The sequence below is a fragment of the Mauremys reevesii genome, linkage group 7, assembly GCF_016161935.1.
Source record: "Mauremys reevesii isolate NIE-2019 linkage group 7, ASM1616193v1, whole genome shotgun sequence".
Lineage (NCBI taxonomy): Eukaryota > Metazoa > Chordata > Testudines > Geoemydidae > Mauremys > Mauremys reevesii.
The window spans coordinates 68,329,697-68,356,983 of record NC_052629.1 but is presented as its reverse complement, the minus strand read 5'-3'; the positions used below and the strand labels follow the sequence as shown (position 1 = coordinate 68,356,983).

The 27,287-nt window shown below is 46.4% G+C and overlaps 1 protein-coding gene across 3 annotated transcripts; it reads right to left on the bottom strand.

Annotated features, from left to right (window-relative positions):
* Positions 1-1,895: 1,895 nt before the first annotated feature.
* On the bottom strand, positions 1,896-15,312 carry LOC120368852 (cytochrome P450 2H2-like). Of its 3 annotated transcripts, XR_005582814.1 has the most exons (10): positions 14,992-15,310; positions 12,586-12,748; positions 11,952-12,101; positions 9,483-9,643; positions 8,427-8,603; positions 7,039-7,180; positions 4,938-5,125; positions 3,907-4,048; positions 2,996-3,101; positions 2,446-2,508 (listed from the first exon to the last, which is right to left on the bottom strand). XR_005582814.1 is itself a non-coding variant. In XM_039481519.1 (9 exons), the coding sequence occupies exons 1-9, from the start codon at positions 15,169-15,171 to the stop codon at positions 2,327-2,329; spliced, it is 1,485 nt and encodes a 494-aa protein (XP_039337453.1). In that variant the 5' UTR covers positions 15,172-15,309; the 3' UTR covers positions 1,896-2,326. The 3 variants fall into 3 exon arrangements, 2 of the variants coding, with proteins under 2 accessions (XP_039337453.1, XP_039337454.1); XM_039481519.1 differs by lacking the exon at positions 2,996-3,101 and having other exon boundaries at positions 1,896-2,508; positions 14,992-15,309; XM_039481520.1 differs by lacking the exons at positions 2,996-3,101; positions 3,907-4,048 and having other exon boundaries at positions 2,369-2,508; positions 14,992-15,312.
* Between the last annotated feature and the right edge of the window lie 11,975 nt (positions 15,313-27,287).

Genomic DNA, 27,287 nt, shown 5'->3' with positions numbered 1-27,287 from the left:
TGGGGGATGGGTTGTTTTTTCCTATCCATTGATAGTTTAATTCCCCCCCGTCCCTCCCAGGTGAGCGTGTCTGTCACAATCACTGTTGTTTGGATAAGGTGTTTTGAACCCCTCCTGCAGGAGCGCTCACCCCATATCTGCCCTGCCCCTGTCCAGCAGTGAATTCTGCCTCAGCCTCTCAGCACAGCCCCTTCTCTCCCCCACCCCCGCCCCATCTCCCTCAGTCCTGACCTGGTGGGGGCAGGGAGGGAAATGTAGAGAACAAGTTGTGTCACCTTCAAAATTCCATCCCATGGTTACTCCTGGGGTGTTACTGCAGCCTCCTGCCCTTTACAGGCTCAGTCAAACTCCTTGTGAATTGCCCCGTCTCTACAACGTGCTGAAGCAAAGCCCTGAATCAAAACTCCAGGAATGTTTGGCTCCAGGCCTGGATCCAAAGTTGGCAGCTCAGGCCCATCTCTACGGAACAGAGGGCACCATGTTGTGATGGTGGCAGTTTGTTTTTAAATTTCTCCCCCGCTGAAGGATTAGTTTAATATTCAGAGGGGTTTAATATTTGAAGATGATCTTTAAAGAATACACGTTTATAACATTAACCTAATATGTTTGTGATCCTGCCGCCATATTGGATATGATGCCGCAGGGAGATTTTCCTTGGTGTAGCCTGACATTTTCTGGACAGGACTTTGTAAGACATTGGAAAGGGAGCCTGGTGGGGGGCTTTCCACTCAATTATAATTCAGAGTGTTTCTGATGTGCAGGAAGAAATCCGCGCACTAGTATATGGATAGTCGATGGATAACGCGGTGGTAGTTAAATTAAGCATATGTTCTCTTTGACTTCAATTCTGCTCACTTGAAGCTCCACAGCCCCGTTCAGTGGGGGTGCACAAGAGAAGAGAAGCCAGAATTCCGCACTAGTTTTGCTGATCATTTGGAAGCATGTCATATAAGAGGAGCTTGGAATGTGTGTTTTGATGGTGAATGGTCATTATCATAATCCAATCTACGTAGAATGACTGGACTTATTAGAACCAGGGTAAAAGCCTTGCAGAGGTTGGGAAGAGCAGCTGGACGGCTGCAGCAGATCAACAGAACTTCTTTACTAAGGATGATAAAGCATCGTTTAGACTTGCTTATACCATCAGATGGCACTGTGGTAAAGAAGGAAAATTAAGTTTAGGGCTCAGTGGGAAAGAATCAACATGAGAAACAACTCAGGATGGGTGAAAAAAAAGTAAGATAAAAAAATAAAAGCCCAATTCTGCAGCTTTTATTCTCATCAGCAGTCCTATTGACTTAAATAATTCTCAGGTGTAATCCCATTGAACATAAGAACAGCCATACTGGGTCAGAGCAAAGGTCCATCTAGCCCAGTATCCTGTCTTCCAACAGTGGCCAATGCCAGGTGCCCCAAAGGGAATAAACAGAACAGGTAATCAGCATATAATAAAATAAACAGAACAGGTTTGACGTCCCTATCCTCCATGAATTTATCTAGTTCTTTTTTCTACCCTATTATAGTCTTGGCCTTCACAACATCCTCTGGCAAGGAGTTCCACAGGTTGACTGTGCATTGTGTGAAGAAATACTTCCTTTTGTTTGTTTTAAACCTGCTGTCTATTAATTTCATTTGGTGACCCCTAGTTCTTGTGTTATGCGAAGGAGTAAATGACACTTCCTTATTTACTTTCTCCACACCAGTCATGATTTTATAGACCTCTATCATATCTCCCCTTAGTCTCTTTTCCAAGATGAAAAATCCCAATCTTATTAATCTCTCCTTATACGGAAGCTGTTCCATACCTCTAATCAGGCCCAAATTGTGCTCACAAAAGAGGTATTGGGGAAAGGCAGTGGATGCCAATGAGATGGATAAAATAGTCTCCCATGCAATTCTTTTTCAGCCTATTTCAATTAGAGCATATTTATTTGTAAGACAAGATGAGGTTTGGGGGATAAAAAAGTGTGCAGCCTCCTCAGCGTATTGTACAGTAGCTGGCACATGCCAAACTAAGCTTCCAAAATGCTACACCAGAAATGAACTACCACAAAAATCAACTGAAAACATACCCAGCTTTTGTCAAGAATAGAGTCACATCTGAGAACACTGGAGGGTTACTATACCTGGCTGAGGTGGGAGCCATTATATATATATTTTTTGGTATTACAATTAATTTTGTTAAATCCCAGGTACTTACAAAGCCGGGTTATTTATCTGTCTCTATTACAATACAGTGAGTTAATTTCTGTATTAATGAATCCAGGACCAGAGACAACAAAATTCATGCACTACTCTAGCACACTGTGGTGGCTTTTCATGGTCTTTATCGAGGCAAAACACAGAGCTGGTATGGTTTTGGTGCATTTGACACAAAACTCGTCACTAGAGTTATATCAATGTCCTTGGGGTCAACGAGAGGCTTCAAGGTAAAATTCTGCAAAATCGTTGTCAGTATCAAAAATAGCTCCATCCGAGCCAGACCCTCTCCCACGCAAATCCGCTTCCCTGCAATGAAAAAAGGAATATTGAGGAGATGCAGGAGATCTTTCTTTGCAACACATGTTAAATATTGTTACAATGAAACTAAACCTCGGGATTAAAGTTAGATGCACAGAGTGATTCAGGGTAACGGCATGAAGGATAATGGCCATTTCTCAGAGTTCAGGAAGGTATGAAAGTGATTGGGGGCTTTAGAAGCCTTTCACAGATTGTTTTAAAGGCTGAGCTCCACATATTAAGTGGCCTTTTAAAAACCAGTATGTGGAGACCAGTGGGCAGATGTGGGGTTTGATAATAGTTAATGCAGGTCCTGAGCCAGTTAATATGTTTAAGGGAGGAATGACACAGTGGTTCTTGAGTGGAAGGCATTAACAGAAAGTGTGGTGCAGGCATGCTGGGTAGCAGAATGGAGGAGAACAGCATAAGGGTTTATTAACAGAGTGTTGGGATTTTCATTGACTGGAGTAAAGTTGAGAAGTTAAGCAGCTCCTACTGATCTCTCTCCAGGTGACTCTGCCGACAGCTTCTGCCCTGTTGCATGTTGCTCCCTTCAATTTTACTTTTGTATGCACATTCAATCACAATTCATCCATGGTGGGCTGACACAGACAGACAAAGGAAGATGTGAAGTTGCCAGGCAGAGTAGAGGGTAGCAGGGCCGCCCAGAGGGGGGGGCAAGAGGGGCAATTTGCCCCAGGCCCCGCGTCCCGCAGGGGCCCCCACGAGTGCATGACTGCAGAGGGGGCGCTCGTCCCGCGGCTCGGCTGGACCTCCCGCAGGCATGACTGCGTCAGGTCAACCGGAGCCGCGGGACCACGGCACCCGCCGCAGTCATGCCTGCGGCAGGTCCGCTTGTCCCGGGCTCCGGTCGACCTGCCGCAGGCATGCCTGCGGGAGCTCAACCGGAGCCAAATGCCGCCCCCCAGGGAAAGGGCCGCCCCACGCGCCTGCTTGGCGCGCTGGGGTCTAGAGCCGCCCCTGAGCGGGGGCCCCCCGCCGCCGAAGACCCCGGGCCCCCGGAATTCTCTGGGCGGCCCTGGAGGGTAGTGCGTGTTCAGTTAGTTAAAAAAAAAAAAGAGACTGGAGACGGACAGATACTTCGCTGTTGTGAGAGGCTCTGCTTCAGGGATGGCCCGAAAAGGCTCTGCAGACTACAGTTTGAGAATTCTTTGTATACTCAAGCAGGGCTGCCCAGAGGATTCAGGGGGCCTGTGGCAAAGCAATTTTAGGGGCCCCTTCCATTAAAAAAAAGTTGCAATATTATAGAATACTATAGTCTCGTGGGGGCCCCTGTGGGGCCTGGGGCAAATTACCCCACTTGCCCCCCTCTCTGGGTGGCCCTGTACTCAAGACAAAGCTAAGAGAGAATGGTCTGGAACCTGAAACAAACATGGCTTCTTTTACCTGCAGAAAAAGGAATGAAGAAGTCACTCTTCTTAAAGGCACCATTTTCATCTAAGAAATGTCCCGGGTTAAATTGCTCTGGCTTTGGAAATTCCCTGCTGTCATATAGAACCGATTGCAGGGCGGGGAATATAGTGGTGCCCTGAAGTAGCAAAAACAGACAAAGAGAATTAAAGTGGACACTGTCCAAAGCAGAGAAGCCTCCAGAATTCACTGGGCTGGGTGGTGGGACATGTTTTCCTTTCATTCATTTTCCTGCATCCCCAAGAACCAGAACCAGAAATATTAAAATTCCATGAAAAAAGGTAAGCCCACCAAATGGGAGCCCACCTTCAACAAGGAGATTCTGGAATCTCATGAGAAAGGCTCCTCACATTAGATTGCCAGCCTGGTTTCTACATCAAAGAGGTTTGGAAAAGTCTGGCTAAGATCCAGAAGTGTTAGGTGTGTCTCTCAGCTGCTATTTGGAAGTATTTGACATTCCCTTGTCTTTATAATTTAGCCATTGCATCAATGGTTTCCCCATCACTATTTATAAAAAATAAAATATAATAAATAAAAATAATAATAATAAAGCTAAAAAGACCAATACAACTCACAGTGTGACTCAGTTAGCAACCTAGGACATGGTCACTGTGAGTTGTGGTTAACACATATTAACACATCATCAGGACTAAATCTTGGTGGAGAGATGGACCCAGCTCAGAAACTGACCTCCCAAAAGAGGTTCAAAAAAAGAGGAAAAGCTTTGCACAGCCTGCTTGGTATCTATTCTATATCTAAAATTTTGAACTGGGCTCTAAGCCTATCTTCTGTAAGGAGAGCTGAGCCTGCAGAATGCAGGGTTCTGTTCTTCATGCCAATAACAACTGGAATGGTTGTTGGTAACTGTGAAATAACAGTTGTTGGTAACTGTGAAAAACATCTGTCACGCTAAAGTCAGGGCAAACATTTCTATTGTGAATTATTCAAAACTGTATAGTGGAAAAGGCAGAAGATCAGGCCCTTTCACAGAAACGTTGAGAACTAACCTTGGGGATAATATATTGTCTGAAATGAGTGTCTCTGGTCACTGCATGTGGGACACCCATCGGGACAATGTTAGCAGTTCTCTGCACCTCATGTATCACAGCATCTGTGTAGGGCATCTGGCTTCGGTCCGCCATGCAGGGGCTTCGGGTTCGGCCAACCACACGGTCAATCTCTTCATGAACTTTCTCTGTCATCAAATAAACAAGGTTAACAATAAAGCTAAAGAACAGGATTCCCATAATTTCCCCCCATTCTGTCACATAGTCAGAAATACACACGATTCAGCAGATACCTGTTGGGAATATAACAAGTTATAACAGTTAGTTTTGGGTTACAGAAACTATTGTACATGGTATCGAGGATAAAATGCCAATAATGTAATTATTAGGGCAGTGATATGGCTCATGCCTGGTTATGTTATAAAAGAGAGCACAGTGTGATGTTATCACCAGAGCATATAACTAACTGCTGTGCAAGAGATTGAGGACTAAAATCCCCCACACACCCCAGTCAATCATCCACATGATCTTGAAGGAAGCCCATGAGGTGGGAATTAGCACTGGATATTAGCTGGGTGTTGATAAATCTCTAACACTTGCCTTTATTTGAGGGGAGGGTCTGGCACTCTGTATCTGTATGAAGTTAGGAGATTTTGCTCTATGGTTGTTACTGAAATAGGTTGTACACTTGAGAGTCGTCCACTGCCAGTTCTCCAGTGACAACAAAGGAGGGGATCCACTCCCAGAAGGGTGTTAAATTACCATTACTCAACGGGGGACTTTTAAACAAGGGATTTACAGTGCTGTAAGAGAGCTGCACAAGCATCACACAATGGGGGATTGCTCCACTCTGTGACTCAGCAAAGCCCACCAGGACATATCTGAGCTAGTGTTTTCCAGGCACACAGACTGCAGATACAAAATAGGGGACAGTGGCATCATGCTTTTGCCTTTCTCCTCCCCTACCTAGACTGGAAGCAACAAGAATACTGGGAAGACCAAGCCTTGAACTGAGGAGACTGGTCCCAGGCTTAAAGGGGAAGCTTGTGAATTAAGGATTCTAACCTACCTGCAACATCCAGTGGGGTGAGAAAAATGGCTTGATCCAAACACAGTATAGTCTAAAAGGGTTCAAGATTTAGACTGTGTGCTTAACTTTTATTTTCTTTGGTAACTCTCTCTGACCTTTTGTGCCTACCACTTATAGTCACTTAAAATCTATCTTTCTATAGTTAATAAACCTCTTTTATATTTTACCTAAAACAGTTTGTTTTGGTTGAAGTGCTTGGGAAATCTCAGCTCAGTTTACAAAGGCTAGTGCATGTCCTCTCCACATCAAGGAAGGGGTGGACTGGGTAATGAACTTACATTGGTCAGGCTTCTGACCATGGCAAGATGGTACAGCTCTGGGGTACAAGGCTGGGGGCTTGGGAGATTTGCTGGTGCCTTTCTCTGTGTGATTCGTGAATGGCTTAGGTAGCATTCATGCAATTTACTTGGGTGTGGGGCTCCACATGCTGTTGTACTCAGTGATAACAGCTCACGAAGGTCACTAGCAAAGCATTATGAAAGACAGCCCAGGCTGGAAAGTTAAGGGGGGGAACAATGGTAACTCCAGTTCCAGGTTGTACCGCAGGGATTCTGTCACAGAGGAGGCCACCTGACAGCCCTGGAATACAAAGGCTCCTGTTACTCATAAACCAGGCACCTTCTTGTCAGCAGCAGCACAGGTTTCTCATGCACAAACACATACACTTTCCCCCAGCCCAAAAGCCTTAACTTGGACTGGGAGGTGAGAAAGGAATCCAGTCACAATGGCTTACTCAGGCTGAGGACCCTGTGCTGAGACCACCCATGAGGAGGTTGAGTAATGACAGTTGTGATGGTGCTTTGCAAATGTGGACACCTGAACTAAAACACCCATCCCTAAACACATCTCAGTTTCACACAAACCAGCGAACAGCTTGCACACAGCGGTAATGTCAGTTACTTCCAGCCCAAGCCAGATTTGATCTGATGATTTAAGGGGCAGGGGTCTGTATCCATTAGAGATCCCTTGAGCCACGTAATCCCCTCAAAATTGTGTGTGTCTGTATAGTACCTTCTATTTCTGGGTATTTCAGAAGAATCAGGAGTGCATATCTCAGGGTGGTGCTGGATGTCCCCGTTCCAGCAAAGAATAAATCCAATGTGCTTCTTACCAAGTTATCAGTGTTAAATTCCGACTGGCTGTTCTGTCGTTCCTGCAGAGAGACTTGTTATGGTTGTTTGATCATTGACTGTAAAAATGTGGGATCAATTCATACAGGCCCAATGTCTCTCAACTTCTACCTGCTCTGTGTCCCACCTGGCATTTTTATAAAAATCCTTATAAAAAATGGGCCACAGCCCTGAAGATTGCAGTACCACTGCAGGGGTGTTTTGGGTCATTGCTGTGGAAACATATGGTCTTTTCTATTAGAGGAGAATTGGAGCTTTACTTTTACCTGGGTAGTTTTCATCTGTATTTTTAACTGTTGTTGTTGATTCCCTTTGCTTTCATATTTTGTTTGGATAGGCAGCACTAATGCTTTTTGAACCAGAAGGAAACCAAATGTCTCTAACCAATTTTTAGCCTTGGAGCCAGAAGGACTGAGTCTGATGCTCCAAAGGAAGTGAGATCCCCACTGAAAATGCAGATGCCTGGCTACCTGCTGACCAAGGGTTGCAGCGGTAGAACACCTAATAGGCTGTTGCTGTAAAATATTGCAGGAGATTAGCAGGAGGGGTTTCCAAAGAAGCTGGTAATAGGTTAGGTCTGTGGGTGTGGGCATAGGAAGCCATTAGAAACTGCTTTCTTCTGCTAATCCCACTGATGCTAACACATACCAGTAAAAGTGCCTCTGTCCACCTTGTAAATAAAACCATTTCAATGGCTAACCTCCAACAGAGCTAATCTATACATTGCCAAGTGCTGTTGATACCTCCTTTGGGTGCTCTGTCCTTTTAAGACGTATCTACACTGCAATTAAAAATCCATGGCTGGCCTGGGTCAGCTGACTCGGGCTCGTGGGGATCAGGCTGAGGGGCTATAATATTGCAGTGTAGACATACGGGCTTGGGCTGCAGCCCATGCTCTGAGGCCCAGAAAGTTGGAAGAGGCCCAGAACCTGGGCTGCAGCCCAAGCTCCAACATCTACACTGCAATTTTATAGCCCTTCAGCCTGAGCGTTGCAAGCCCAAGTCAGCTGACTCGGGCCAGCCGTGGCTGTGCTGTGGGTCTTTCATTGCAGTGTGCACATATCTTTAGATTTGTCTTACTCACTGGTGTAGTCCCACTAGCATCACTGGCACTATTCACACAAATGAGGTGAGCAGGGCTTGGCTTTTAGAATGTAAATCCCAGGGGCAGAGACCTGATCTAAATTTGGGTCTCATACAGAGTGATAAATACCCATGATAGGTATAACCCACTCCACAGCAAATGGAAGGGCTGCTGCCCTCACTTACCTGTTCCATTTTGATGAGGAAAGCATCAATGAAGTCTCGAGGGCAGCTAAGATCCAGAGACTCTTTGTGCATCTTCACCCTCTCCAGAACAAACCTTTTAAACTCCTCCGAATTTTTAATTAACAGCTGGTGAGGCCCAGGTATATAATCCATGAGAGTTGGGAAAAAATTGTACAGCTAGAATGATGGAAGGAAAAGCACATCCTGGTTTATCTCGACACAACAAATAATCAACTGACTCAGTTACAGCAGCACAATACAATACTTCTGTGGCACGTTCCTGTGCAAATAGATTCTAAAGAACTTCCCCAGCTTCACTAACTCATTCTACTCAATACACATCTATTCCTCACATAAACTGCAGTGATACTCAGTTCTATTCACTACAATAATCTCCACTATTTCCAACATAAACCCATCCCCAATATTCACATTCTGTTCTTGAAAAACACACTCAAATTCCCAAACCTAACCTGGAATACAGATTTTCTTAGGCAGGAATAAAACATTATAGACTATACAAGTAAAAGATATCTTAGTCTTCCTCTGGTTGGAGTGAAGGGGCCAAATTCTCTGCTGCTGTAACTCCATTGATTTCCACTGAATTTGACTGTTGTGCATTTGGTGAGGTTTTCAGCAATGGGATGTGTGAGTGGCTGTGTACCGGAAATGAAAAGGAGTTTGCTTTGCGGGTGAGGAATGTGACCACATTCAAGTATCCCATTGTGAATATACTAAGGCATGTGAATTGCAATGGTTTGGATGCTAATGTTTTAATTAGCAATTTCCTTGATTTTTACCAATAGTGTTGAAAGGGAATGTCCTTAGGCAGACATAATTCTGAGCAAATGAAGTGTTTTGTGTGGGAATTTAAATTATCCTCAGAAACAAGTTTGAGGCTGGGACTAGTAATAGCTGCAGCCTAATGAGGAGAATGGGAACATTATGGGAATCTGAAAAAACAATTGTTTAAGGAGAATGAACGGTAAAAGAAAGAAATCTCTGTCCCTTCTCTCATTACAAAGGAGAAGAGTGGAAAAAAACCACTGAACACACCTGTCCCAGGAGAGAGCGAAAGAGTTCATTATTTTCTTCTGTGAGATTAATTATTGTCAGAAACTTCTGATCTTCATAGTCAAACCGGTCCCCAAAGACAATGGAACAGATGATGTTGGAGACAGCGTGGGTGAGAGGGAGGGTGAGGTCAAAGGGTCGCTCTGCAATAAAACCAAACCAGAGTCCAGTTTTTAATTCAGTATTTCCACCTATAGCATCACATCCATTGATGTTACTGGGACATTCTGGATGTCCTGGCCCCAGGCCAAGAGGGCAGTCCCTAATATTCATTGGGGAGGGTGAATTATGGTGTCACAGTTCCAGGGTAAGCTGGGCTTTAGACCCCTTTCAGTCCCTCTCAAGAGCCCCCCTCAGGTGACAGGTCTGAGTTCCTGCCCCTCTCTGAATGGGAGGAACCCATCAGTCCAACCACCCTTGGATTGGCTAGCTGGGCAGCAGACTCACTACTTCCCAACTATGGTAGCATGACAGGTTGCTCTGTGCTGGGCACCCGTGAGCCCTTTCCCTCCAGGGACCTGTGACCAGCAGGGGATCAAAGTGACTCAAAAACAGCTTCTCCAAAACCAAGTGTTATTTATCCTCCCAAAGGTATGACGCACACAGAGCAAAAACTAGAAACAATAAAGGTTTCTACACACATTCCTTTTACCTAAACAATCTTTCCTTGCAAGCTTTGGTAAGTTCCATTCAGCCCAGTTACCTCCATCTCACTCAACCCCCTTCCTGCTTGGGTGAAAATCCTGAAGGTTTTAGAAACTAGCATCCAACAGGGATACTGTCTGGGAAGAGAATACTTTCCAAATAGCTGAAGCTACTCTGGGGGTGTTCTCAAATTAACAGCTTCTCCATGATTACCCTTGGCATTCTCTCTGACCATACTTATCCTTGCCATTATTTCATTTCCTCTTAGTGTCCTCCTTTCAGCCTACTTTTATTTAATTCAGTACAGCCAGGCAGGATAATATCACACAGCTAAACTGAGGTGCACATGAAAAATAACACCAATATTTCCCTCATTCTCCACATAGGGCTTCCCCAATGCTATCTCTGTAAATTTATATTAACTAATTATCCCCATTTTGCTGGGAATCAGTTTTCACTCTGTCTCTTCTGCTGCTCTCTGCTTGACACACACTGATCTAACCAGGGACCATGGGTCCCTCTCTGAGTGACACCTGCCTGTCTGCCATGGGCTTCTTACACAGGCCTGACAGATAGTATTCCTTTCAGAACAGGATCCTGCATTCAGAAGATTCTGCCTGAGCCATTGTTTATCACATCATCACAAACTCCTACAATGCAGTGAGACCTATACAATATTCAAGGGAATTGTCTACAAGACTTCACCCCTCTGACTTAAGACCACATTGCACAGGAAGAACATCCAGAAGCAGCATTTTCTCCATGCAGTGTGTTCTCGCCTCACAGCAGACTCCTGCTCATGTCCCTCACCCAGGCAGATTTCTTTTAGATCATTATCTACAGGAGCAGCTGCCCTTGGCTCAGGATACACAAGTGGCAACAGCAGTAAAGTGGCTCTCTCTTGTGTTTGTATCATGGGTGGGGAAGGTTCTCCGTGCATTCTCCTCTCACACACACAATTCACCCAGATGGAGAGTCAACTTCATTTTAACTGTTGCACTGTATATTGCAAGAGGCGGGATGGTCTTGTGGTTACGGCAGTGGCCTGGGTCTTAGGAAATCTGGAGACAGTTCCCAGCTCTGCTACAAACTTCCAGGTGTGACCTCGAGCAAATCACTTAATTTCTCTGTATCTCTGTTCCCCCTCTCTAAAAGAGAGAAAATAATTCTTCCTTTCTCCACTTTTTCATTTTCATGTGTATTTAATATGTACGTTGCTTGGCGCAGGGACTGTCTCCAACTGTTTGTTAACACAACCTACTGGCAAAGGAGCCCCAGTCTTGGCTGGGACCTCTAGAAACTAATAGAACACAAATAAATAAATAATAAAATAATATTCATCACTTAGAAAGCACTGTAAATTTACACAGTGATTTCAAACTTTCCTCAGGAGGCCATCCCCATACAACGTAGGTGCCAGATTTGTATCAGACATCTAGCAGAGAAGAAAATCAGAATAAGGAAGCTGTAGGCCTGGGTTTCTTATTAGCCCAACACACTGAAGATAAACTAATCCACTCTAACATGCTTCACTGTGTTAGCTTCTGCCTACTCTGGACAAACATTTTCCATTTGCCCATTGGCCACAGATCAGAGGGTAGAAAACATGGGAAATAACAGCCAGGAAAGGTCATCTCGGGAACTTTTCTCACATATTTTTCCTTTACATTAACACAGACTGTTATATGTGCAGGTAACGGCTTGAGTTATAAGGTGTTTGAACCAAAGTTAGTATCACAAAATAAAGGAAGACAAAAGTCTTTAGCTGACTCCTCAATTCCTGATATACATGCAGCAAATCCCCACCGTGTGTGTTTCTGAACCTTTCAACCAGAAAACGGGCTTCCTCTTGGATTCGTTCCTCAATGCTTTTCTTCCCCATCCCAAAGTTTCTGAGGGTGGTGAGGGCAAATCGACGAAGCTGCTTCCACCGCTCCCCATTGCTGAAAATAATGCCTGGAAGAGGGAGGAGAACAGGAATGAAAGGAGGGTGTGGGATGGGGGAGAAGACTCAGTTTGCTAAATTTCTAACCTAAGGAAACATTTGTTATTGAAAGGTTCAACGTGAACGCAAACATTATTGTATGCGTGTTCCACTGGAGACACTACATTACATTGATATGTGTATGTAACTCAAAATCCCACACATTAATCTCATTGCTATTTATAGCAATTATGAACAAGAGAAATAATTCCATTGGTTGCCATGCCCAATGGCTGTATTTTGTTCTCTAACACAGTGTAAACTGACACAGTAATTAGAGCAAAGTACATATACTGATACCATGTAAAAATAAGAAATACACTGGCACATAAATAGGTGGGTAAAGTTAGTATCCTTCAAAGAACAGAGCTAAGTGAAACACGAGCTGTCTTCTCAGTCATGTTCTCCACATACAGAGAACATCAGTGCTACATGCTGAAGTTGTTAGAAATGTACCTTCTCCTTTGATAAGCTTGTCAGCCAGTGCCAGTTTTCCTCTTCCACTGAACTCATCCGCTTGATCAATCAGAGCTTCCTTCACAGCCTCCTGTCCATACAGCACCACAACCCGCAGTGAGCCCAAGTATATTGTGAAAACTGGGCCATACTTTGCACTGAGCTGTAAAAGATTAACATAAAGGGCCAATACATTTTACTATAGCCTCTTCAGAATAAGAAGGAGTGTGAATCTAATTACAAACTGATGAAAGAGCTCTCCTGCCACTTAGAGTTACACCCAAAAAGGGATATAGGCACCTATATCCAAAATGTTGATCCTCAAAACCCCCAGCTAACCCTCTAGGCCAGCAGTTCTCAAAGTTATTTGATCTTGCCCCTCCTTCTTTGTGTCTGTAATCATTTATGACCACTCCCACCCCAGAAGTACATATACCACCCCCTAGCTCTGAAGGCAGAGCAGAGCAGCAGAAGCTGCTGGCTCAGTGCCCACCTCTGAAGGCAGCACCACGCCAGCAGCAGTACAGAAGTAAGGGTGGCAATGTGAAGGGATATTCATCAATACAGTCAATAAGACTTAGTGCCGCATTGGCACCCTTACTTCTGTGCTGCTACTGCCACCCCGGAGCTAACAGCCAGAACCCCACCGCTTCCCGGTGAGGGATTGGCAGGGGGATGGGGGCAGGAAGGAGAGCCCAAGCCCTGGTGGCAGCGCTCTGGCTGTCAGCCCCGGTGACGGAGTTCTGTCTGTCCCTTGTATCCCCGCCTCCAGGATGTGCAGGGCCCGTTGGCACGAGCCCAGCCACTCAAGACTGACAGCCAGAGCACACAGCTCACGCCTCCCTTGACCCAGTCCCATGCTTCCCTTGCAAGGTCTGCCACATACAGTAACTCCTCACTTAATGCTGTAGTTATGTTCCTGAAAAATGCAACTTTAAGTTAAACCATGTTAAACGAATCCAATTTTCCCCAAAAATGTAATGTAAATACGGGGGTTTAGGGTCCAAGGAAAATTTTTTGGGGCAGACAAAAGGCATTATATACGGTACTGTACTATTCTGTGGTTGGGAAGTGCCCCTTTGCAGCAGCAGCGGCAATTTCTCTGGAGAAGAACAGGCACCGACTGTGCCGGGGGATGCTCCAGGCCCGCCTCTTCCTTTCCCCACTCCACTCCAGGCCCACCTCTTCCCACCCCAACTCACCTCCTCTCCGGAGCAGCAGCATCCCCTCTCCTTCCCCCCTCACCCATCCCTCCCCGTTTGGCGGCACTTAGGATTTTCTGGGAGGGAGGGGGAAGAGCGAAGATGCAGCGCTTCCCTGCTCTTCCCTCCCAGAAATTCCTAAGTGCTGCCAAACAGCTGTTTAGCAGTGGGGGAAGCGCTGGGAGGGAGGGGGAGAGGGGGAGAAGAGGAATTTGTACAATGCTCCCGTGTAAAGTCGCTGCTCTTCCACAGAATCTTACAAGCAGTGGACAGAGCAGGCAGCCAAATGACGTTATAAGGGAGCATTGCGCAACTTTAAACGAGCATGTTCCCTAACTGAGCAGCACCGTAACCTTGAAACAACGTTAAGCAGGAGGACATTAAGTGAGGAGTTACTGTAGTTTGAGAACTGCACCTTAGCGGGAATGGTACTCACCTAGGATATGGGAGAGCTGAGTTTAACTCCCCCCCGCCCATACCTGATGTAAAGAAGGGATCTGAAACTGGGTCTCTCTTCTCTTTAGAGAGCGCCCTAAACCACCCGCGGTGGGTCATTCTGGAGCAGGGCTCTCTCAGTCTTTCCTGTTGAAGCCATTCCATTGTATATCAATAGCTGAATAGTCAGTGGAAAACAAACTTGGGTCTCCCACATCCTGGGTGAGCAACCTAACCACTAGGATACAGAGTCAGTCTCACTCTCTCTGTAGCCCAATGGCTATGTTTACTTGATAGAATACAGCAACAGTGTAGGCCTTACCCTTGCCCTGTGAAGAAGGCAAGTATCATTAGATTAATTTTACAAGTGGGAAACACAAAAAGAACTTCAGTCCTTTCCCCAGGCACATACGTGGTATCAATTGCAGAGCTGGGACCAGAACCCAAGGCTGCTGTCTGCCATTTCCCTGCTTAACCCACCAGGCCACACTCCCCACTGCAGGATAACCTGTACAGGCTGCAGCACAACAGAGAGGGCGTATTCTGGTTTACCTGTGAATAAGACACATTATCATAAAAATAACATATTGCCAGGAACAGGTTGTATCTAGCATTCAAGATTAACTATTTCTGTGGAAAAAACATTCAGCCTTAAACGTGAGGAGTTGAGCCACAGTGCAAACCCCAGAAATTTCAGAGTTCTCTTTCCCCAGGCTCTGCTTAACGCCCACCTGAGCCAAAGCCCTGCATAAGGAGAAAGCCCCCTTACCTCATGTATAGATTGGGGCAAGTTCCTCGTATTCAGCTGCAGTGTGTTCCCTATGATGGGAAAAGCAACAGGGCCAGGCGGCAGCTTCCCACTTCCAGACATCTTTCTCCATGCGGAAAGGAAAAGAAGGCAAGAGACACAAACCGCCAGGAAAACAGTTGTTGCTCCCAGAGGTTCCATTGCAGAGTGTAGCGATTATTCTGGTTCTAACAGGGGGTTACTTTGTACTTCAGAACCCACCTTTTATATATTGTATGGTTGAAAAGTACAGTTGCAAGTGCAAGCAATTAGCCAACAAACTCTCAGTTCTTCTGGTCAACAACCCTAAATATGGTCTAAAAAAGGTTACTGAATAACTCCTTTGAATCTGTGTTTGTGTATCATCTGTGTTTGCCCCTTGTGTACACACTGACAGAACACAAAAATTAATCATGAACTGAATGCCTCTAAGGTTGCCCAAGCTTCCATGAAATCACTGTCCTGTGACTGTTGTACCAGTCCCTGAAAGGCTTGGTGCCAGCTGGAACACTATATACATATGGTGGGGATTGCCTTTCATGCTGTTATACGGGTGTTAGACTAAGGCTGGATGAATAGTATACAGCTGAGATAAGTGGGGCTGGTTTTCACCTCCCCTCTTCCCTGCCAGCCCCTCTATGAGCTGGCCTTTGCCCTTGTTGCCCCCCCCCCCCGCCCCCATGCCCACTGGACAACCTGAGGCACGAGTGTAAAGACTTAAGAGTCTAAAGTGCCACTGTATGAGACAGGTGCTAATGCCCAGGCGAAGGAACCAGCAACCGCCAGGTGGAGGGGCAGGAGCCATCACCACCAGGGTCCTTCTCCTGGGGGAGGGCCAGGAGCAGCCCCACAGCACACTTTGCAGCCCAGGACAGAGAGAATAAAGCCCAGCATTCCTACATTCATAGACTTAAGGTCAGAAGGGACCATTATGATCGTCTAGTCTGACCTCCTGCACAATGCAGGTCACAGAATCTCACCCACCCACTCCTGGAACAAACCCCTAACCTATGTCTAGTTATTGAAGTCCTCAAATCGTCGTTTAAATACCTCAAGGTGCAGAGAATCCTCCAGCAAGTGACCAGTGCCCCACGCTGCAGAGGAAGGCGAAAAACCTCCAGGGCCTCTGCCAATCTTCCTTGGAGGAAAATTCCTTCCCAACCCCAAATATGGCGATCAGTTAAGTCATGAGCATGTGGGCAAGACTCACCAGCCAGCACCCAGGAAGGAATTCTCTAGTAACTCAGATCCCAACCCATCTAACATCCCCTCCCCTTTACTTGCTAATTATCAAAGATCAATTAATTGCCAAAATTAGGCTATCCCATCATACCATCCCCTCCATAAACTTATCAAGTTTAATCTTGAAGCCAAATATGTCTTTTGCCCCCACTACTCCCCTTGGAAGGCTGTTCCAGAACTTCACTTCTCTGATGGTTAGAAACCTTCGTCTAATTTCAAGTCTAAACTTCCTGATGGCCAGTTTACATCCATTTGTTCTTGTGTCCACATTGGTACTAAGCTTAAAATAATTCCTCTCCCTCCCTGATATTTATCCCTCTGATATATTTATAAAGAGCAAGCACATCCCCCCTCAGCCTTCTTTTGGTTAGGCTAAACAAGCCAAGCTCTTTCAGTCTCCTTTCATAAGACAGGTTTTCCATTCCTCGGATCATCCTAGTAGCCCTTCTCTGTACCTGTTCCAGTTTGAATTCATCCTTCTTAAACATGGGAGACCAAAACTGCACACACTATTCCAGATGAGGTCTCACCAGTGCCTTGTATAATGGTACTAACACCACCTTATCTTTACTGGAAATACCTCACCTAATGCATCCTAAAACCGCATTAGCTTTTTTCATGGCCATATCACATTGGTGGCTCATAGTCATCCTGTGATCAACCAATACTCCAAAGTCCTTCTCCTCCTCCGTTACTTTCAACTAGGGTGACTAGACAGCAAGTGTGAAAAATCGGGATGGGGTGGTGGGGGAGTAATAGGAGCCTATATAAGAAAAAGACCCAAAAATTGGGACTGTCCCCATAAAATCGGGACATCTAGTCACCCTACTTCCAACTGATGTGTGCCCAATTTATAACCAAAATTCTTGTTATTAATCCCTAAATGCATGAGCTTGCACTTTTCACTATTAAATTTCATCCTATTACTATTACTTCAGTTTACAAGGTCATCCAGATCATCCTGTATGATAGCCCGGTCCTTCTCTGTGTTAGCAATACCTTCCAGCTTTGTCTCATCTGCAAACTTTATTAGCACATTCCCACTTTTTGTGCCAAGGTCAGTGTGATAAACTCAGGACAGACAGTTGCCAGGGGAGGGGGAGGAGTCAGTCCCAGAGGGTTAAAAGGCCCTCCTCCTTATCAACTGAGAGGCAACTACAGGTCAAGCAGGTTCAGCTGAGAAAGGGTTACCAAGGTAGCAAATTAGAATCAGCTGAGGGGAGCTACCTGAGGGTAATTAGGATCAGCTGGTTCCAACTTGGAGCTGCCTGAGACCTTTTTAAACCCCTTCCTGGGAGGAAGGAAGGGGGGGAAAAGCAGAGAGAGAAGGAGCCTGGCTACTAGGAGTGTTGAAGCAGCAAGCCTCCCCAGGCAGAGCGGCAGGACGCTCTCCTACAAGGCAGGGTAAAAATACTTTAATTAAGACTGGTGAGAAGACAGGGAACAGACTTCCCCTGAGTCCTAAAGGGGACTGCATTACCCTAGCCGGTCTCACCAGAGCTAAAAACCGCAGAGACTGGGAGACTGAGACGGGACTTTGCCACACGTGGTGTCAGGGGTGGGATTAGAGTGAGACTTTGCGGCAAACCGTCTCGGGGCAGGGTAAAAGCACCCCCAAAAAAATGGAAGATGTAGTGAAGGCATTGGTGCAGGCCACTGCGGCCCAGCAAGAAGCTACCAGGGTGTACCAGCAGGAGGCGGTACGAATGCAGCAGGAGACAAATCAACTCCTGATGAGCCAGGCGGCTCAGGATCGAGCCACCTTGCATGAGGTTGTGAACCAGCTAAAGGCCCTGACCACCCTAATGCACGGCCCCCATGGGACTCAGCCCCTGCACGCCAGCCGCTACTTACAGAAGATGACAGTGGATGATGACGTGGAGGCGTATCTCCTTGCGTTTGAGAGGACGGCCCGGCGGGAGGCCTGGCCCCAAGACCAGTGGGCCAGTATCCTGGCACCTTTTCTGTGTGGGGAGGAACAGAAAGCGTATTTTGATATGGCAACAGAAGCAGCTTCCGATTACTCCCAGCTAAAGGCGGAGATCCTGGCAAGGTCGGGCGTGACGACAGCTATAAGGGCACAGAGGTCCCATGAGTGGAAATACCGAGCCAACAAAGCCCCGAGGTCCCAGCTGTTTGACCTGATCCATCTGGCCCGGAGGTGGCTGTGCCCTGAGACCCGCCGGCCGGAGGAAGTCGTGGAAACCATAGTTGTGGACAGGTACATGAGAGGGCTACCGCCGGACATACGAGGATGGGTCAGTCAAAATGATCCCTCCTCCTATGATGAGCTAGTTGCCCTTGTAGAGAGACGTCTAGCAGCACAGGAACTCTCTCGGACCACTGGGGAAGGGAGGCGCCAGGATAGGAGGCAAGGCTACGTACCAAGGGCCCGAGTTGCCATAGCTCCAGGCCGAACTATGGCAGGGAAGAAGGAGGACGAAGAGTGGCCAAAGTACTCGGAGGGACCTGGGGACTGGGAGAGAGAGACTCGGGGGGTAAGGCCCCACAGCCCAAAAATTAAGGGGCTGCCCCGAGGAGGGTACCGATGCTATGCATGTGGAGAGGTAGGGCATATAGCTGCCCAATGCCCAAACCTAGAGGAGCCCATGCAATGCGACCTGGGAAATCTAGAAGAGTCATGTGACCTGATAAGCCTAGTAGGAGTAGCGATGGTCCCTCATAGATATACTAGGCAAGTTAAAATGAATGGTATAAAGACCACCGCGTTAGTAGACTCAGGAAGTGCAGTCACGCTGGTCTCGGGAAAGCTGGTCGGGTATGATCAACTATCCCGGGCCAAGCGCACAGGGATATCCTGTGTCCATGGGGATGTAAATTACTATCCGACCATCCGAGTGAAAATAGAGGTCCAAGGAAACCCCACTAAGGTGATGGCGGGGGTGGTCCCGAAACTCCCCTACCCAGTCCTCATAGGACGAGACTTCCCAGGGTTTGGCAGTCTACTTCCTGGAGAGGAGTCAGAAGAAGATAACACCCCAGAGAGCAATGGGGTGGCCTCAATAGTTAGCAACCCCCCAGCCTTCCAAGAATTTGCCCAGGACTTATTCTCTCCCTCTGGGAAAACCAGGAAGACTCGGCGAGAAAGGAGGGCAGATAAGAGGAGGGGAACGAGCATCTTGGCCCAGAATCAGAAGCCTATACTCGTAGGGGAGAAAGTTGGCCCAACGGACGACGGGACTAGGCAGGAGGTTGGGGAGCCAATAGCCGGGCCCAGTTCCCCAGGGACCTCCCTTGAAGGGGAGGGGGAGATAGAACCCTCTGAGTTTGGGCAACTTGGAACTTCACTAGAGAATTTTGGACAGGATCAGGCCAATGATCCAGTATACCAGAACATTCGCAAAGAAGTAGTGGAGGTGAATGGGGTCCCTGTGGAAGGGAGAGCCAAGGGCCCAAGGCCGTATTATATGATCAAGAAGGATCTGCTGTACCGTGTTGTCCGAATCCAAGAGCAAGTCGTGGAACAGCTCCTAGTACCACAGAAACATCAGAGGGGCGTGATGGAGCTAGCTCACAGCCATTTGTTTGGGGGACATCTAGGGGTAGATAAAACCCTGGACCGAATTCTACAGAGGTTTTTTTGGCCTGGAATATATGCAGCGGTCCGACAATATTGTACCTCCTGTCCAGAATGCCAGTTACACGGGGCCCGACCCCGCTTAAGGGCACCTTTGGTACCTCTCCCGATTATTGAAGTCCCCTTTGAGCGGATAGCTATGGACCTAGTAGGGCCGTTAGAAAGATCAGCCCGGGGCCATCAGCACATACTGGTGGTGCTAGATTACGCCACCCGATACCCCGAGGCCATTCCCCTACGGAACACTACGTCCAAGACCATAGCTAAAGAATTAACCCAAATTTTCGCTAGAGTGGGAATACCCAAAGAGATCCTGACAGATCAAGGAACTCCCTTTGTGTCTAAATTAATGAAGGATCTATGTGCAATGCTCCACATAAGGACCCTAAGGACATCAGTCTATCATCCGCAGACTGATGGCCTCGTTGAGCGTTTTAATAGGACGTTGAAGAACATGATACGAAAGGTGGTGAGCCAGGATGGGAGGAACTGGGACACCCTGCTACCGTACCTAATGTTTGCGATCAGGGAGGTGCCTCAGACTTCGACTGGGTTTTCCCCGTTCGAACTGTTATATGGTCGCCACCCCCGCGGCATACTGGACATTGCCAAAGAAAGTTGGGAAGAACAGCCGAACCCAGGGAGAAACGTCATCGAGCATGTGTTGCAGATGAAAGACAGGATAGCCCAAGTCACTCCCATAGTGCGGGAACACATGGAGAGAGCACAAGGGGCCCAACAAACATATTACAATCACCAGGCAACGACCCGAAAATTCCAGGTGGGAGATCGGGTGATGGTACTCGTACCCACAGCAGAGAGCAAGCTCCTGGCCAGATGGCAGGGGCCATACGAGGTAATAGAATCCGTTGGAGAGGTCGATTACAAAGTCCGACAGCCCGGACGCCGGAAGCTGGAACAAATCTATCATGTGAACCTGTTGAAACCTTGGCAAGACAGAGAAGCGCATGTGGTCACTATAGGGTCACCCCCTCCCGAGAGCAACCTGCCTGGCCAAGTGGGAATATCCCCAGAATTGACCTCTGACCAACGAGCGGAGGTGATCCACATGATTGAACGCAACCAGGACGTGTTCTCGGAAAAGCCAGGCAGGACTACTGAGGTTCACCATCACATCCTCACAGAGCCTGGAGTGAAGGTGAATGTAAAGCCATACCAGATCCCGGAGGCAAAAAGAGAAGAGATCAAGTCAGAAGTCAGGAAAATGTTGAAGTTAGGGGTCATTGAAGAGTCTCATAGCCAATGGTCAAGCCCAGTGGTCCTAGTACCTAAGCCGGATGGCAGTATGAGGTTTTGCAATGACTTCCGGAAACTGAATGAGGTGTCCCAATTTGATGCGTACCCTATACCCCGGATAGATGAGCTAATTGACCGACTGGGGAAAGCACGATTTTTGTCCACCCTTGACCTGACTAAGGGTTATTGGCAAATTCCCTTGGCCAGGGCCGACAAAGAGAAGACGGCCTTTTCAACTCCAGAGGGACTGTATCAATACACTGTCCTCCCGTTCGGTTTACATGGGGCTCCTGCCACCTTCCAACGACTCATGGACAAACTGTTATGCCCACATGGCAGGTATGCAGCCGCCTATCTTGATGACGTCATTATACATAGTCCGGATTGGGAGACGCACTTGGGGAAGGTGGAAGCAGTCCTGGACACCTTGAGGAAGGCAGGGCTGACTGCAAATCCCTCCAAATGCGCAATTGGGCTAGCAGAAGCCAAATACCTTGGATATATAGTGGGGAGAGGTGTGGTAAAGCCCCAACTCAACAAGTTAGAGGCAATACAGAATTGGCCCCGACCTGTCCGGAAGAAACAGGTCAGAGCATTCCTGGGGCTGGTGGGGTACTACAGGCGGTTCATCCCCCACTTCGCCACCAGGGCATGCCCGCTAACTGACCTAACGAAAGCCCATGGCCCAGATATAGTGAAATGGTCTAGCGCGGCTGAAGAGGCGTTTGCAGATCTGCGGACCGCGCTCTGCACTGACCCAGTGCTGGTAGCTCCAGACTGGGAGAAGGAGTTTATCTTGCAAACGGATGCCTCAGAAGTTGGGTTGGGAGCGGTGCTTTCACAACTGGTTGGAGCGGAAGAACACCCCGTCCTGTTCCTCAGTAGGAAACTCCTGCCCAGGGAACGGAAATATGCCGTAGTTGAAAAGGAATGCCTGGCCGTAAAGTGGGCCATTGAAAGTCTTCGCTATTACCTACTCAGACCGAAGTTTACCCTTGTCACGGACCATGCTCCCCTGAAGTGGATGCACCAAAACAAAGAGAAAAATGCGAGAGTGACCAGGTGGTTCCTGTCGCTACAACCCTTCCACTTCAGAGTACAACATAGGTCTGGAATCAAGCATGGCAACATGGATGGCCTTTCAAGGGTACACTGTTTTGCCGACCCAAGTAGCCCAACCCTGTAGTGTTGAGCAGGCGGGGGGGATGTGTGATAAACTCAGGACAGACAGTTGCCAGAGGGGGGGGGGAGGAGTCAGTCCCAGAGGGTTAAAAGGCCCTCCTCCTTATCAACTGAGAGGCAACTACAGGTCAAGCAGGTTCAGCTGAGAAAGGGTTACCAAGGTAGCAAATTAGAATCAGCTGAGGGGAGCTACCTGAGGGTAATTAGGATCAGCTGGTTCCAACTTGGAGCTGCCTGAGACCTTTTTAAACCCCTTCCTGGTTTAAACCCCTTCCTGGGGAGGCAGCAAGCCTCCCCAGGCAGAGCGGCAGGACGCTCTCCTACAAGGCAGGGTAAAAATACTTTAATTAAGACTGGCGAGAAGACAGGGAACAGACTTCCCCTGAGTCCTAAGGGGGACTGCATTACCCTAGCCGGTCTCACCAGAGCTAAAAACCGCAGAGACTGGGAGACTGAGACGGGACTTTGCCACAGTCAGTAATAAAAAGATTAAATAAGATTGGTTCCAAAACCGATCCCTGAGGAACTCCACTAGTAACCTCCCTCCAGCCTGACAGTTCACCTTTCAGTATGACCCGTTGTAGTCTCCCCTTTAACCAGTTCCTTATCCACCTTTCAATTTTCATACTGATCCCCATCTTTTCCAATTTAATTAATAATTCCCCATGTGGAACCATATCAAATGCCTTACTGAAATTGGGGTAAATTAGATCCACTGCGTTTCCTTTGTCTAAAAAATCTGTTACCTCTCAAAGAAGGAGATCAGGTTGGTTTGGCATGATCTACCTTTTATAAAATCATGTTGTATTTTGTCCCAATTACCATTGATCTCAATGTCCTTAATTACTTTCTCCTTCAAACATTTTCCCAAGACCTTGCATACTACAGATGTCAAACTAACTGGCCTATAGTTACTCGCATCACCTTTTTTCCCCTTTCTTAAAAATAGGAACTATGTTAGCAATTCTCCAGTCATACAGTACAACCCCTGAGTTTACTGATTCATTACAAATTCTTGCTAATGGGCTTGCAATTTCATGTGCCAGTTCCTTTAATATTCTTGGATGAAGATTATCTGGGCCCTCCGATTTCATCCCAAGTTTGTTCAAGTTTGGCTTCTATCTCAGATGTGGTAATATCTACCTCCATATCCTCATTCCCATTTGTCATCCTACCATTATCCCTAAGCTCCTCATTAAAGACTGAGGCAAAGTATTTGTTTAGATATTGGGCCATGCCTAGATTATCCTTAACCTCCACTCCATCCTCAGTGTTTAGCGGTCCCACTTCTTCTTTCTTTGTTTTCTTCTTATTTATATGGCTATAGAACCTTTTACTATTGGTTTTAATTCCCTTTGCAAGGTCCAACTCTACATGGCTTTTGGCCTTTCTCACTTTATCCCTACATGTTCTGACCTCAATAAGGTAGCTTTCCTTGCTAATCCGTACCATCTTCCACTCCTTGTAGGCTTTCTGCTTTTTCTTAATCACCTCTCTGAGATGCTTGCTCATCCAGCTTGGTCTATGACGTCTGCCTATGAATTTTTTCCACTTTCTTGGGATGCAGGCTTCTGATAGTTTCTGCAACTTTGACTTGAAGTAATTCCAGGCCTCCTCCGTCTTTAGATCCCCAAGTTCTTCAGTTCAATCCACTTCTCTAACTAATTTCCTTAATTCTTTAAAGTTAGCCCTTTTGAAATCAAAAACCCTAGTCCCAGATCTATTTTTGTTTATCCTTCCATCTAGTTTGAACTGAATTAGCTCATGATCACTCGAACCAAGGTTGTCCCCTACAACCATTTCTTCTATGAGGTCCTCACTACTCACCAAAACCAAATCTAAAATGGCATCCTCTCTTGTTGATTCTTCAACTACTTGGTGAAGGAATCCATCAGCTATCGCATCCAGAAAAATTTGAGCCCTATTATTATTACTAGCACTTGTTCTCCAGTCTATATCTGGGAAGTTAAAGTCTCCCATGATCACACAATTCCCATTAGTGTTTACGTCATTAAAAACATTAAAGAGGTCTCTATCCATATCCAATCAGATCCCGGTGGTCTATAGCACACCCCAAGCACTCTCTGAGGGAGGATCTAGTAGCTTTCTTTCCCAATGTGATTTTTGCCCAGACAGACACTGTCTTATCCATTCCATCACTTCTTATTTCTTTACAGTTTACCTCATCATTGACATAAAATGCTACTCCTCCACCTTTGCCTTTATTTCTGTCTTTCCTAAATAGCACATATCCTTCAATACCTGTACTCCAGTCATGACTACTATTCCACCATGTTTCTGTTATCCCTATAATATCCGGTTTCATTTCCTGCACCAGTAGCTCTAGTTCCTCCATTTTGTTATCTTGGCTCCTCGCATTAGCGTAAAAACATCTTAATTTTTGCTGTTTGGCTTCACTGACATTCTTTACCCAATTAGGCACAGACATTCTACCACCAGTATCACCTATTAGACTGGTATCTACACTACCCTTCCTCCGTATGTCCATTCTCCTACCCATGGCTGTATCCCTTCTTGCTTTGTTTTCTTCCTTCTCAATGTTAAATTCCGGTATGGAGATTACCTGGACATCTCCCAACCATCTCCTCCAAATTCCTAGTTTAAAGCTTTCTTAATCAGTTGTGCCAGCCTCCATCCTAGAAATCTATTTCCCTCCTTACTCAGGTGAAGTCCATCCTGAGAGAACAGTCCTCTGTCCATGAATGCTTCGCAGTGGCCATACATCCCAAAGCCCTCCTTATAGCATCACTGCCTGAGCCATCTGTTGATCGCCATAATCTTATCACACCTTTGTTGCCCTTCTCTAGGAACAGGTAGAATCCCACTGAAGATCAACTGAGCCTCGATTTCCTTAAGCGTCTTCTGCAGTCTGGCATAGTCTCCCTTGATACATTTCAGCGAGAATCTAGCCGTATAATTTGTTTCCACATGAAGGACAATAGGCAGATTCTTTCCTGCTCCTCTTAGGATCCTTTTCAGCCTCAGGTCCACATCCCATATCTTAGCACCGGGCAGACATCACACCCTTCTGTTCTCCAGCATTGCCACAGGGCCTGCAGCAGCAGCCAAGGAAAGGTGAGTCCATCAGAACACTGGATGTGAGACCCCCCGACTCCATCAGGCAATTCACCCCTAGCTCCATGGGAGAGGATATTTTCTCACTATCACTGTCCTTTCTGGGTCTCTACCAGCAAGAGTTGCTTTAATTTGCTAAGTAATCTCTCCTGGGTGAAATTCACCCCTATTCCAGCTGGCTGGGTGTTCAGATGTGCCCACCATGGTTATGCTGAGTGCAGAGGAGGGCGGGGTGACTCCAGTGGTGGACAGAACTCGAGAGAAACCCTTTTCCCAGGAATTCAAGGGGATGTTTTTGGCCTCTAAAGGCCCAGGGTGGTCTGGCCCCTGGTAACACAAGAGTCCCACATTCCTCCCTCACTATTCACCTGTGGCTTAGGTCAATGGAGGCTCTGTCTGAAATGCCCTGATATAACTGGGATGGCAATGTTGACAAGGGCCTTCTCTGAGCAGCTTTTACTGTGCCAAATGAAGGAACTTCCCGTCTGTAGAACTCACTTTTCAGAATTGTTGCATAAGATTCAGCCAAAATTTTACTGGGCTATATTTCGTCTCATGACTAATCAAGAGCTGTGCTCTCTCCTTGATGGTTAAACCCTTCAGTTATTTGTAAATCAACATACCAGATTCATCATAACACACAACGCAAATGAAGATGGTTACAATGAAGGGAGGGGAGGGGAGGGGAAGCAATATATGTACATTAATCACAGACCTGTAAAATGTCAGCCCAAATTGCTTTGAGTTTTTCAGGCGTTCCATTCCTGCCCCACGCCAGTCATTTATTAGCTGCGAGGTCTACCATATCACCAAATCAGACACCAATATTTGACCAGGACCGATCTTTCCATTTTTGCAGGATTCATTTTTTTAGCAACCAAAGCTGCACAGTGGAACTGTGCCAGGTATCAGGAATATATTCAAGAATGACACTTAAGGGGGTTGGCCTCCAGTTTAGCATCCAATATCAAATTGGTCCTTTGACCCACCTCATACCAGAAATGCTTGATACAGGGGCACTCCTAAAACATGAGCTAACACCAAGGGAGTAAATTGAGGAAGTTTCCTCCAAAATAACAAAAAATGTGGATGTTCTAGAGCTCCCAAGGCATCCAATTCAAACACATTTGCAAGTAAATGCTTTAACTGGAGCTCTTTCCATGCTACGGAGCTGGGCAAGCCAAATTGTTGATGAAGATCTATACATGGTTTAAACTTATCATTGTCAATTAGCATCTTTAGAGCAGCCATATCACATCTCAGAGAGCAGTACATAAATTCCATATGGCTGGATCATTCCATAGGGATCTCCTCTTGCGAGGGAAGTGGGCAGATTTTTGAGGTATTTTTCTGTTTGAAGGGAACTGAATGACACTATCTTCTTGCCATTCTTAACAGGGAGCATTGCTGAAATATTTTATTAAATACCCAAGTCCATCTTTCTGGCCAATTGTTTGCTTGGTTAAAAGCAGCCTTCATTGAAACCACGTCATGAACATCATTTTGAAAGAGTCGTACTCTCATTGCCGGTTCTCCTGATAGCAGCTCCTTTTTTTCTTCTGGATTTCTGCAGTGTAAGCTCCTTAGTAGCAAACTTCAGGAACTTCACAATCAGTGCTCTTGGGCAATCTCCTGGAGCTGGCTTGGGGGCAAGGGCCTGTGTGCCTGTTCTATATCAAAACAAAAATCTACTGGCAGATCCAACAACTTAGCTAGCAGTTTAGGGACAAATTCAGAGAGTTTCTCTATTCCCTCAGGGACACCCACAATTCTGATATGACAGTGTCATAAGTGGATTTCTAGGTCAATTAGCTTGGTCTTCATGTTCTTGATAACTTGTAATGTGTTCTCTTTAAAATCATCTTCCACTCCAGAAATTCTGGGTTCTGCTTCACCCATTGAT

Excerpts from the sequence above, each read along its gene's own strand:
- LOC120368852 (XM_039481519.1), bottom strand. The coding sequence starts at position 15,171 with ATGGAACCTCTGGGAGCAACAACTGTTTTCCTGGCGGTTTGTGTCTCT. Across the intron at positions 8,604-9,482 it reads TTCGCTCTCTCCTGGGACAG|CTGTACAATTTTTTCCCAAC; the intron begins GTGTGTTCAGTG and ends CCATCATTCTAG. Across the intron at positions 7,181-8,426 it reads TCCTCATCAAAATGGAACAG|GAACGACAGAACAGCCAGTC; the intron begins GTAAGTGAGGGC and ends GTCTCTCTGCAG.